Here is a 14,135-nt window from a genome sequence, read left to right as displayed (position 1 = left end):
AGAATACACAGAAAGCAGGTTAGGAGGAGAAGGACGAGGAGGAGGGCAATTTATCCTGTTTGCATGTGTGTGCAGAGCAGGCAGTAAATTATCAGCTCGAGATGTGTATGCAGGCACGAGGGAAATTAGACGATGCATGTTTGTTTTTATTTTGAAGGAAGTTGTACGCAGTGTGCTGAACACTCAGGCATCCTGCTGCATTTCTCACCCTTCAGTGAACGCTCTGAAAAAAAAATGCATGCAAGTGACTTTCCATCCAGAGTCTCTTCGGTGGGTCGCTTCCCACGTGCTCTTTAAGCCTTCTGTTTGCATGGGGCAGCTAATTGAAAGAAAGTTGGCTTGAAGGGGTCTAAGGAGGTTGGACTTCTTTGAGTTTCGTGAAGACATTTCTCATCTGAGAAGCTTCTTCAGTTCTAAAGGTTTGAAAAAAAGTCATGGGTTATTACCATTTCTCCCACTTTGGCTCATGTGATGAAGCACATAATCAATAGTGGGTCAACAACCCTTTTAAGGGACAGCCCTAAGTAGGGGCTTAATACCTGGGACTCGCCACCATTTGGCTTTAGAACTGAAACTCTTGGATGAGAGGAGAAACCTCGTCATGAAACTTAAAGAAGTCCACTCGCTTTCTTTCCAAGCTCCTTAGATTACCATGACCTGGATGACTTGATATAAACAAAGTTATATGAGATGGCTTGTTTTAAAGCAGCAGATGAAGTGAAGAGCTCCAACGTGGCCCATTTTAAGATAAATAAGGATTATTTTGAGCGCTAAAGATCATGCAAAGTTACTTATAGAGCTAGAAATGAGCATAAACAGTCCACTTTAATGATGAGTTAAATTAGAGTAGCAAGAATATAGTTTTTTGTGAGAGAGAATAACAGAGAGGTCAAAAGAAGAGAGTGTCTGACGTCAATTTTTATTTTTGCTTCGGGCTAGGATCGTACTTTTTTCTTCTTCTTTTTTTTTTTAGCTTTTAGGGCAAAGATGGGGCAATACATCTTGGCACTGGGTCTGGCTCTGAAATTTAAGGCTTGTGCAGACTAACCAACAAACACAGAGGCAACACACACGAAGTCTACACAGTGGCAATGACACTGCAGACTGCTGGATGACTGTGGCTCCCTGCTCAGAGGGACAGCTAGACAGGCAGCCAGGCCTTTAAACGAGGTCAACTAGCAGGAGTTTAACCGGAGCGGAGCTGCACTGACAGCAAGGCCTCGCTTTGGGTACAGTCCAAAGACCAAAGCCTAAACACCAGCAAGATAAACAGTCTGGCCTACGGGGAGCTTAACACTGCCATCAGAATGAGACGAGTAAACACATAGAGCTTCTTAGTGCACACAACAGACACTGCATGGATATTGCTTTCATAATCACATTTGCAGCTTATGTATGTGTCAAAACAAACTAGCCAGGCAAATTTATCCACACTGTACAATGCAAGTGATTCTTGCAACTTGCAGCAGACCGTCCACCACGTGAACACACACATAAGCACTGAAAAAAGCACTGTAAGCATCGTCAGTGGGCATAGGGACAGAGGTCATGAATGCCTGGGATGTCTGCTGCTTTTGTTCATTGATATATTTCAGAGGCTGTTCTGTACCTGCCTTAGCTTGTTAGCTGAGCATCTCTAGTTCATCAGGCCTTCATTTGAACTATTATAATTGAGTGAAATGTAATTTTTCCGATATTCTCTTAATACAAGGCTGACAGGCAGTTTATGGCAGCAACTGAAGGAATGTGAATAAAAGCAGTGATTCTCAGGCACCCTTTGGCAGACCTAGATGAGGAATTACATTTCATCGATATATCAGGATCTTTCAGGAGTAAAAGACGTGGGTGAAAAGAAGCCTGCTGCCAAGTCATTGTCACTGCTACTACCTTATCTTTTCGCCCGTGCACCCTCACTATTCTTTTCCCAATTTTTTTGTTTGTAGCCACACAGCTGCACTCATTTTACATCCAATCTCATGGGTCCCTAGACAAATGTTTTACCTTTACATTCAACCCATCTCTTATCCTCTCTGGGCCGACTGTTTGCTTTCTGCGTCAGCTGACGCCGTGCTGCTACGGCTGGGTAGAGCGGATGCAAGACTTTGCCCGGGGGCAACTGTATTCAAGTCTTCAAAGTGTTTCTACGTAAAGTCAGAGTTCCAGGATTATTCACATAGCCAATTAGTGCGACAGCATTTAAAGAGGCCTGCACTGCTGGGGGCAGGGAGCCACAGTTAACACCAGAAGTATCTTGTGATCTCTCCTCCCTGTGCATTATGGCCAACAGCTCTCTACCTTGATGTTGTCATCTTGAACACCATTGAAGCGGAAACACTGTGGCCCACAGAGCATCTTATATGTGTCCAGTGGGGAGATTAATTTTGTTCATCAGCGGTTTTATTTATCCTGAGTTAACAGGACATCAGAATAACAAACAGAATCCTCAATATTGAGGATATGGGTTATTTTTAGATGAAATGACAGCAATGTTGCATGCTTTTCCAAACTGAATACTGAAAACAGAAACTTCACCATTTAAAATTTGCAGTTAAAAAAAGAAGGAAAAACTACATATGGGGAAAACTTTACTTTCCCTCCATATATATGTGGAAAAAAGTATACTCCCCCCCCCCCCATATATGATATTATTTCTTCAAAAAAACTGTATATGTATATATATAGACAGTAGAAATTACATTATTACTATAAAAATATTGTAAAAATACAGAATCACTACATACACACTATAGAAATGACATTATTGCTCTCTGTGTAGATTCTCAGTCAACCAAATCATGGTCATTTAAGGAATGTGAATGTTAACGTTAGATATAATACTGTATGCTTTTTATTGTATTGTCCTCTAAAACAAATAAAAAAAACTAGAATAAATTACAATATGGTCACTGAAAATTTTACAGTAAAGAAATGGCAGCCTTGCTTCAAGTATTTTAATGTAAAAATGTATGTTTAAAGTGCTTCCAGAGGGAGCTTTGTAAATATCTGAGGAATTATGAATCATTTGAGTGAGTCTGTTTGTTCTGAGGCCCAGTACCCATGTTTGTGACTATATTAGTTATGTTAGATCCTTCTGTTAAAGTTTATGTAGCAAAGGAATTCTTTTTACAGAATATGGGTGCTAACCTTATGCCCACCCTCCAACAGTCTTTTGCTTGGCCTATACCCTTCAACTTTGCCAGTATGGGTGAGCCTACCTGGTATAGCTCTAAGGATCACTGAGGCATGCAAGCTCCTTGACCAAAACAAGGTGGTAACCTAACAGGGGTTAGGAGGAAGGGCCTCCAACATCTTGGAGGCACATGATACTATGTAGTGAAAGAGTTCTTGGAAGCCAAAGGAGAAAACATCCACGCAAATACTTCTTGAGGTAAATAGTTAAGAAGAACAGGATATTAGTCCTTAGATGGATGAACAACCTATCGCGGGATATTAGCTATTTTTTGAGCAGTTATCCAATTCAGGGTCCCAAGGGTTAGAGCCTACCCCAACAAACCCAAACATGCATGTCTTTGGTTTGTGGTAGGGAGACGGAGTACTTGGAGAAAACCTATAGAAGCACAGGGAGAATAAGGCAATCACAGAAACTGAAAAGTATTTTAACTTATATCAGTGGCTTGTTTCTACCACCTGAAAAGCAGCATATACATGTTCCTAAAACAGTCTGGATTAGGTGGCACACCAACACCTAAACTTCAGGCAGGAGTTTGAGTCATATTTTTAGGTTTTGCTGTTTGGGTATTTGGGAGAAAATTGTAATTTGGCTTGAAATACCCTTTATACAACATTAAGCACGTATTTAAAATCTAAAGTCTATGTTACCCATTTTGACAACAGTGCACAATTTACATTGCACTTTTTCAATGTGACAATAGGTCATATCGGTTTCCAAATACAGCTATCAGTCTCATGAAACTACTTTTCCAGCACAAAACTATGTAACACTCCATGGATCTAAATCGCTGTTCATCTTTAAGAAACTCCTTAATCTTTCTTTCAACAGTGGAAAGAGACTTGAATTATCTTTCACCTTTTAAAGTTCTTCCTCCTTTGCTACAATGATGCATACCTCACCAGCACAGAAGGATTTCCAGACTTCCTTTCTATCTTATCAACTCTGAAGCATAATCACAGCTTTTGCTGAGATCACTGTAGATAATTATCAATTACCCTGTTAATCGCGTCCAACATACTCTTTCAACAGGCAACAAAGAAAGGAGTGTAATAAACTTGCTCCTCTGTGGCTCGGTGTGACACCATTCCTGACATGTGCGTCTTGAGGGAATCTCTGCCCCACAACGATGCCGAGTCTCTAACACCAGGGGAATTCCCAAGGTGCTAAAACAACTGCTTTTTTTTTATCTTACAATACGTGGGAGGGCCTGCAGATGAAGAGGGAAGCGTTTTTGCTGAATGAGTGCAGAGGGAACACTTGGATGGGAAAGCTGTCAGAGAAACAAGCAGATAAATGTTGCTCAGCTAATGTGGATCACGTTCCCACGGGGGACTCTGGGATTTTCCTGAGTGTGCGCCATGTCGAGTGAAATATGAAGATCCAGTGGAGAAAAAAAAAGGACATGTTTGGATGTAACTCAAAAGTAGGCCATGTAAAGCGCCTTTACTGACCACAAAAATACACCAATTCTTTGCACAGCATTAAATATTTTTGGAGTGTCAAAAAAATGGATAAATGGAATATTTGGATATATTACCAGTTATGACCAGCAATAATGTACTTAACCCGCCAAAAAACACTTAAAGTACATGTTTTTTTTTCTGTGCTCCCAAGCCCCTTGTCAGGCTTAAATGAGCAACAAAACTATTAAATTACACAAATTGAATATAAAGTAAGATTTAATTGCATGTTTAATTGCTCTCAGTGTTGGGTTGAACAGGCATTTTAGCAGGAGAAAAGTAGCAACACTAGTTTTTCAATTACGGTGTATTTTAGGGAGAAAAAAAATGGCAATTTTGCATATTCGAATGATTGCAAGCACAAAAGACAAGTCATTATGGGACAGAATGAGGTCTAAAACATTTGCATGCAAATACAACTCAAATCAATCTTATTTGTGACACACTGATTAATGAATGTCAGTGTTTTAAAATGAGCCCCATCAGTTTAACCCGTCATATGTCATTTTTAAATGTTAAATGAATAGATGAGCCAAATTAAGGGACTGTATCTCATGTTTTCAAATAAACTCTCCCAGTAGATTTGCATGTTCTTTTGCATCCACTGCCATGCAAATAAAGGGCACGTTATCATAGCTGCCAGTACAATATGCAGCCTTTTTTTTTGCCTGATCTTGGTAAGTTATAGGCAGGCTGCAAGGAAAGATTGCTGGCCAATGAGATGTAAATCAGGGAAACAATGCATGACATGGATTGCTTGTGTTGTACTGTAGGTCCCCAGTGGGGCTGTTGGGGACAATCAGCTGTTTTCCTTTCAAGCTTGTTGGGACTGCAGGATGTGTGTTTGCATTAATTGTAATGTTAGGACAGAAATCTGTTCATGCTGAAGGGACCAAATATAGTATGCTTGTAAAACCACTGCAGGGCCAAAAACCTTCCGAGTCTAATGGCCCATTTATGCTCACCACATCAGTCGCTTCACACGCAAACAGTGATGTCGCCACAGTTATGTACCATTTTTACCAGCACTAGCTGCACTATTCTCGTAAATGATAGGTTTCACCGCCTAAACAAAAACTCCACATCAGCGCTGGTATTACTAAAAAAAGACAAAACCAGAAGCAAGTACAAGGTTTTTTTTTTTTTTAGAAAGCTTAGTCTTTGAAGCTCTTGCAACATCTCCCTCTGTATAATCTATGAATCATCTTTAATTGTGTACTGAGATCATTAAAATCGCAGGAAAAACCAACACGATCTTAAACGTGTGTCATCAATACACACGAGGTTGCAAAAAAAGTGCAACTTGTGCCAGCGATGTGATCCAGCACTATTTGCAAGAATGATGAGCACAAATGGGACAATTGTTCTCCCTCCAAAGTCTTGACAACAAGGACACAGAAAATTATCATTCAAACGGACAAAACTCAAAAACTACTTTTAAACTTTCCTATTAAGGTTAAGGTTAGGGTGATGACTCAGGGTGTTTTTATCCCTGCTCTGTTTAGTCCATCTGAATCAGACTCTGGTTTGTTTTCCTCCTTGGTGCAGTTCATTTGTGCACAGTAATCACACCAAACTAACCATACTTGAACTCTGTTTGGAACCAGACACAAGCCTCCTCCTCAAAAAACTCCAGAGAAGCTTGTTTATGGTGAGAATGTGATTGGGCATCGATCCAAACCAACTATCAGCTGCAAGTGGGAACCACTGGTGTATTGTAGCCATGACGTTAAATATTTATTTTGGGCTATACTAGGAAAAAAATGTTGGGGAAGAAACCAATTAAATCTGGTCTTTGCATGGTTAATTATTCATTGTTGGACTAAAACATGTTGGTTAGTTTTTAATTTATACTGTGGTAAGTTTGGGAGATTGAGAGAGACAACGCGGTCATAGTGGATGAGCCCCCAGGAAATAAATGGAAGCCACTGTAATGTCCTAATGTGAGGACAACATATGTGTAGGTGAGGGGGAGAGACAGAAAAGCTGAGGGACAGAAGGTGAGATAAGACGGAGCAGGAGGCTAGCAGCAGTTGTTTAACACTGATGCCGTTATTAATTCAGCAGCACTGGGTGCACGGCGGAGGAATCAGCATGTGATTGAGATGATAACAGGCTGGGCCAGGACAACCTTGTGATCCAAGGTCAAGATGTAACAGTGATTCAACAGACAGAGCACAAATAACCATTTCAGCTTTTCAACAGCAGACAGAGCACCACGGTGAGGCAAAAATAAACCGCACATGCTGCTGAGTGCACAAAACGCCATGAAAAATCACCCTGCAACGTCACCGAGGCAGCGGTTTGGTTTTCTGAGTGCTTTCATGGATGTGCTACGTATGTTTTGAACAGGATGGTTGATGCAGCTCGTCCAAATGGCAAGCTTATTTATTTATTTATTTTTTGATATAATAAAAAGTTTTGTTGAAAATCCTGTTCCATTTAAAATTCTTGTCAAAACAAGCACATACAGCAACTTGAATTTCTACTTCAGTGTCTGGAGTGAGATATCTTTAACAAAAAAAGAAAAAAGAAAAAAAAAAGAAATTAAGGAAAAGAAAGTTAAGATAGGAAAAAGCAGAGTTAGCCTTCTAAACTGGCTGACTAATTTAGTTTAGTTTATTTCCTTTTTTCTCATATAAAAAATAAATGTAATTAAGTAATATATATTTCACATAATAGCTTTAATTTTAAATTAAAAATCATGAAACCCAGACACAAAAATATTATAATACACCAATATAAACCTTTGAGTTGCTGTCATTACATTTGCCAAGGAGGTTATGTTTTTGGTAGTGTTTGCATGTTTGCTGATAAAACCTTGTAGTGGTGTAGAGCAGAGTCATGTTAACAATCCATTACAATTTGGCTTACATCCACTGCAGTCTTCAAGGTGAACTTGATGACTTATTGGTTGAAAATTGATAAAAACCCTTGTAGACTGGATGACCCTTTAAAGTATGGTGTATATTGTTAACATATAGAAAACACCATATAAAGATTTTCAATATCATGTCACATTTGACCTCTTACCTCTCCTTCAAGGTTGATAGATTGATCTGAAGGTCAGAGTGCTATATAGAGCTATTTATCATGTTAATAATAATGTTTAAATAAATTTTACAAAACAATAAAATAAATACTTCATGATAAAAGTAAATCAGGTGTGCTGAAATGGGTTTCAACAAAGCAAATAACAAAACTCTGCATATTACATTTTAGTCGAAACAAGTGCAAATTTAAAGTGCATTTAAAAAGAACGACAACAACAAACAAATATGTACAAAATGCAATACTATTCCTTTAAAAGGAAATACTGCCCTGAGACTGAGCTGCCTTGGTGGAGGTTTATGCCCTTGGAGTGCTTTTTTGGGGGAGGTTTGTGTGTGTTTGTATTTTAGGTCTTTTTTTTTTTTTTTTTTTTACTATTTCCAGTTAATAAAACTGAGTGAGAGGTCACTCATCTTACTCAGCATCCCTCAAAAAGAAATGGCACAGAACAGAGTCAGGGTTTCTTGTTACAGCGGGTGGCGTAATCATTCAGGTAATGTGGCACTGCCTTTCACAGGCTATGATCCCCCTGGGCCCCACCACTTGTTCCCAGCAATAAGCTAATTGATTGAAACATTCATCATCATCCACAGCCACATTCTCTTATGAAAGCTGACCTCGGGGCAGCAAAGTCCTAGACTTTTGGAGAACATTGAAACTCACTAATGGAAGTGCCATTAGTGAGAGATGAGAGGAGGAGAGACGAGAACCCCAACAAGAGTGTGTACACTTTTTCCACAGGAAATGAAGGTGAGATTGGGGTTGATCATCCGTGGGCTTCGCGCTCGTCTCTGTTCATTTGTGTAGTTTCATCATGGTTGGTTTAAGTCAGACCTGCATCCCTAATCAAAGGAACTGCAGTGTTTGCTCCTAGCTAAATAAATGCAGTCTATAATTAAACTGATTGCTATACTACTTTTTTGACAGCAGCACAGTGACAAGCCTGCTCCTGCAAACTGATGGTGATGTAAGTGTAATGCCTAGCATATAATCTTCTGCATCGAAAACCCTGAGCTCATCGGCAATATAAGGAAACATCACTTGTGCTATTTTCCTGCACCAGTAAATGCATCATTGTACATGATTAAAACATGACAGATCAATGTTAAATAAATACAAAAATGTATTTTTATGATAAATAAAATGAAATATTAAAATATTAATACGTAAAAATACTTTATTATGTGAAGTACTGTTTCCTTTCCTCTTTTATGTCTATTTTTCGCATTATGGTTTTAAGTGCTTGAGTACTGATATTTCCTGAGGCAATGTGTGTATAGTAATGTACTGTACAGTGCAAAAGCCATCTATCCTTCTTTAGTTGACACTATTACAAAACGCCCAAGATAGCATAGTTTGAAAAGGCATAGTGCAGCATATTTGCACCAATGAGGTGATTTCCAAAAAGCTATTAGCACTGAACCTGGTATAGTTCAGCATGGTGTGCAATGTGTCCTTAAAGAAATTTAGGAAATTGGCCAAAAGAAATGACAAAATAAGAAGTGGCAGGCTTAAAAAGAAAATCTGTCTACAGCAGATGAAAGGTATCTGAAAGTCATGACTTAACCCTTTAAGACCTACCATAGAAGTCCGCCAGAGTTATCTTTATATTTTTACATGCTGTAGTGCCATTTTTGGGAGCATTTCAAGTTGCTATACATCAATACAACCGTTATAGCCCAAATTTTAATAATATGTATGCATTAAGTGCATAATAACTACACAAATTGCAAAAAAGTGCAATAAACTACAAACAAATTGAAAATTATTTTGGGGTTTTTTTTACACATATTTCTAGTTAGAGAAATTTAAGAGGTTTATCCCTCAAAACTGTAAATGCAAAAAGTTGCACAAAATAGTTTCCAACCACAGGAAATTTATTTTGAGTGTCTTCATAGTTTTATTTTTGAGATACACCAATTTTTATATACTGCAGGAAAAACGAAGAAAAAATATTATAATGCAAATTTACAAAAAAACAGCATATGCATCAAAATAAACTATTTCCAGCAGTGCAATTTGAGTTCTAAGTATCCCAGAAACTATTGAGGAAAGCATGAAGTCAAACATGACTTTTAAAAACACCAGCATAGGCTTATAAGGCCCCGAAGGTAAACTACATTTTCTGCGAAAATGACGTCACTTCCGGTTTCAGGCAAGTAATGGCGGATATGCGATAGTTCGTGCTGACGTCTGTTCCAACGTAGGAAGTGTTATGAACAGCTGATCGGATCGGCAAAGAGTGTTTCTGGAATATTATGTTTTTGTTGCTGCAAGTGCTTTTTATGCAATTTTTGCAAAGCTATAAGTGGAAGGAAACCGTGACCTAGGGCAAGCCAATGGCATAACATGTAAGTACAACTCCTCCGGTTTCATATGCAAAAAAAATTATTGTGCTAGCTTACGTGGTTGCAGTTCTACAGGGATTTAAAAATAGTTACGCAAAACGGAGCGTGTCCGCTCCAACCGGCTTTAAAGGGTTAACAGACCTGACAAAGGACCTGAGAGATGCATCTGACCTTTTTAGTTGATCCATTTAACCTAAATGAGATTATCCTAATGGAAGTGTAGCTGTCAAGAAGCCATTCTTATGGAAGGGAAACAGGGGAATAACGGTCGAACCCAAAACTGGATTGAAAATCAGCAGCAAGAGGTCTTTTTCTAGGAAAATACAGAGAAGGTGTGACTTAAGCCTTTTTCACAATCTCTATGTAGGAATCCTGTGTATTAACAGGTTGAGCAGGTTGCTATTTTGTGAGTCTTCCATATCACTCAGTTGCTTCCCCAGAGATTATGTCATACACAGTTCAACTTCAGCTTGCACAGCAGTTGGTGACATCTTGATATTCATTTGTCAAATAATATTTTTTTCCTACAAAATGGTATTGTTTAATGATTTCACACACAGTTTGGAAATCTCTAAGAAATGGTGAAATGAAAATGAAGTTGTCACGTCGGGCGGGCCGTTGCGTTTGTGGCATGGACCCAAAAGCAGACACGGAAGAGACAAAAACTAAGGTGTCACAAAACGTGAATACAAACAAGGCACAGCAAACCGGGACGAAAACTAAAACTAAAACCTAGACTGGGAAAAACTAAACTATGACAACTATGACAACACACTGGACATGTAAACACAATACTTTCAAAATAAAACAGGAAACATGGAGACACATGAACTGGGACATGCAAGCCTGACAGAAGAGACAGAGAGAGGGAAAGGGACACAGAGGAGAGAGACACAGGGGGAACCTATATAAGGAGATAACACATGACAAACAGAAAAAGACTCATAAACAAGGAGACATAGGTGAAACAGAAACTAGACTAAAACTCAACAAAGTCCTAACCCTAATAACAACACAAGAACTTAACATATTTCAAATATAACATAAGAAATCAAAAAAAAAAACTAAAGAATCAAAGACAAATATTGACAGATTTTAAAACAGCATTGCCCTCAAATAACCACAGGGTTTGGATGCTGTTGGGGTTGTTGTATTTTTCCTGTCAATAATCTGAGCCTCATTGTGCTTTGCCTTAGTGTGCGTGCCTGTTGGATCAGTCATCCATGTCATCTGCCTCCATCTGAGTTTGGGCTGCCTGTACGCTCGGCTGGACAAACAGCAGCTTGAGAGGAAAGAGAGGCCTGGAAATCCGGCAGGGCGGCTGGAAGCGACTGCATTTTGTCAAATTCAATTGCTGGAATGGCGCCACTTAAGCAGCTCCTAAGATGCAAATGAAAAACAGCGGATGCGCGACGCATGGAAGTCGTAGTTGTTATGCGAATAATGATGGCGAGATGCATGCATAAAGGACACTAAGTAGTAGTGACGGGTTTGCTGTAAATGCTGCTATAAAGAGCATCTGAGGGTGGAAAAGAAATGTGAATGCTGCACATAAATAAACAACCCCAACACCATCATAACAAAGTGCTTTGTTTCCAATAAAACAAAGAAAGTACGCCTTACATGGATCTTAAAATGGTCCCAAAGAAACCCATTACACAACAAATTGCTGCACATGAAGAGGGAATACCTGTACAGCTTAAAAAACAGTCAATAAAACTAAATGAATGCATATTTGCAAATACAGGGGAACCCTTTCAGTGTTTTTTACAGCATTACCACACAAAAAATCCTAAAACACTTGATTACACTTCAGTCATGCTTTCTACCAATAGCTCGAGAAACATATGCTTCCTCTATCAGCCCCAAATTGCCTGGTCATGCACTTTAAGACCAGATAGAGGCTCTAACAGATACAAAGATTTTGCTTTTTTGTTTCTTGCAAAACATATGAATTACAACCCCTGCATTCCACATCAAAGACTAATAGTGAGGTGGCTGTAGCTGCTCTTGCTCTTGGTCAGCGTATGTCCACATATACAGTTGCTCTCCCTGTCCACATAGTTTATCTAGCAGGCATGACGATAATGAGCACCTCCGCACGATAAAGCTGTCAAGCAACACAGGACACATCCTGTAGTGTGCCACAACCACAACAGCTTTCATCATTCAGCTCTGAGCAAGCATGCTCCTGACATGCTCCCGCGGTGTGAGCACACATTATTCCGCAAACCCGGCTAAAATCCATGCCATTAACCAAGCATTTCTCTCCTCGCAGTCACCCGACACAGAGGCACTATGTCAAATGTCTCTGGCATTGACTGTCCACAGAGAGGTGCAAGTGCTCAGACAAAGAGAGTGATTAATTATTCAAAGAGGCTCACTGCAATCCATTACATCACATGTATTATGAAGCAGCCTGATCTATGGCACCTCTTCAAAATCTATCAGTCTTAAGGGTGAGGCTGAAACGGACAGGACACTAGCTGCTAGCTAGACAGCAGGACAGGTAAATAAAGGGCTGCAATTAACAGCAGGAATAAAAATGTAATGACCTGCACATAACATGGCATTATTAATTATTTAATTAGTGAAAATGTAAATCTTTACTTTTGCACTTTCTGTAGAGTTTTATTTTCATACTTTTCTCATTTTAAACCGGTCATCCACTAGGTTATTGAACCACTTTTACCAGCAATAACTTAAGTTTAAATAGGTAATCATTGTTCTGTTGCATGACCCACTTTCAGCTGTTGGACGGATGGTCTCATATTTGACTCCAGAATAAGTGCCCAGTTCACATGTCTGCAAAACCAGCCTATCCCTCCACCACCACGCTTGACTAGTATAAGATGTTTGGTTTTCTCCACGTTCTGATGCTGAGCTAATCAAGCTAACTTGAATAAAGTGGTGCAATTAGAAACTACAGATCAAAAAGTTGTCCAAAACAAGCCAAGTAATATGACTATGTGACCCGAAACCTAACTTCAGTGTTTAATGATAATAGTTTTCAAAATGGTGAATGTGGATGTCTGACATTCTCTTAAAAATAACAGTACTGAGAATTTTATCATCTTTTCCAAGTGGGCCTTGAGACAAGACGTTTTTCATTTTAAAAATGACCAGAGCTATTTTCTACTCTGCCAATGCTGAACATGAGTATAACCCTCCGTCTCAATTCCAGGCAATTATACTTAGAGTTAAATATATTTCTTGACCCTGGAAGGAAACCCTCAAGATTTGAACCAATAGGGTCTGTGTACTTTATCAGTTGGCTAATGGCTACAAAATGACTTGGCTCATCTCTGTCTACCTAGTTTCATGCAAAGCTGTGCATTCAGTGTCAGACAAACACATCATATTTCATGACAACGCAACCTTGACAGAGGTAATAGCTGAGACGAGCTGCAGCTGCCTTTAACAAAGCTTCATGTGTGACAAAAACATAAATCTTCCCTGCAGCCTTGGCACGCTGTGGGATATATTCGCATAGATAAACATCAAGTGATGCTTTGTATCCACTGTACACTTTAGTTTAGTGGTTATATTGTTAGCAGTATCATTAAAGGTGAATCGGATCCCCACATTTGTCACAAGACATACAGATTTACTGGTTTTCCATTTGGAGCCTTGTGTAGATGTGACACAGTAGGTGTGGATTACAGTTCAGTTTAACTGAGCAAATCAATCTAGCCCCTATGCTTGGCACACTCACCTCCATAGTGGTCAGGTTGCATCGATGGGTTCCAGCAAACCAGCCATCAGTGGAGCACTGGTCGATATCAACATCCTGTAGATTAATGTCCACTCGAACCACTCCCCTGCAAGATGGAAGGACATTAAAAGAGATCTATTAGGGTCATTTCTACCTCCATGTTTTCATTCTTGGACTCAACTAGAGCTTTACATGATTTTCTAACATTTCGCATTTTGATTGTTATGGTGAACAGCTGTGGAATTGAAGCACTTTGAAATTGTATCATTCTTTCTTAAGCATATTGTATATCAGAAAAGTTGAGAGTGTGGAGGTTTCAACGCAAAACAAGGCCATTAGTTCAGGCGAAAAAGTTCACGATATAAATG

The 14,135-nt window shown here is 39.2% G+C and overlaps 1 protein-coding gene across 2 annotated transcripts in view; it reads right to left on the bottom strand.

The window, feature by feature from the left end:
- Positions 1-14,135, bottom strand: part of gpr158a (G protein-coupled receptor 158a) — an 87,645-nt gene that overhangs the window by 56,562 nt on the left and 16,948 nt on the right. For both annotated transcript variants that reach the window (XM_063483345.1, XM_063483344.1), the window contains exon 2: positions 13,768-13,873. In XM_063483345.1, the coding sequence (XP_063339415.1) occupies positions 13,768-13,873 (106 nt within the window). The remainder of the gene's footprint in view (positions 1-13,767; positions 13,874-14,135) is intronic.

Source organism: Pelmatolapia mariae, linkage group LG9 (assembly GCF_036321145.2).
Source record: "Pelmatolapia mariae isolate MD_Pm_ZW linkage group LG9, Pm_UMD_F_2, whole genome shotgun sequence".
Taxonomy (NCBI): Eukaryota; Metazoa; Chordata; class Actinopteri; order Cichliformes; family Cichlidae; genus Pelmatolapia; species Pelmatolapia mariae.
The sequence above is the reverse complement of the archived record's forward strand: the minus strand, read 5'-3'. Positions and strand labels throughout refer to the sequence as shown.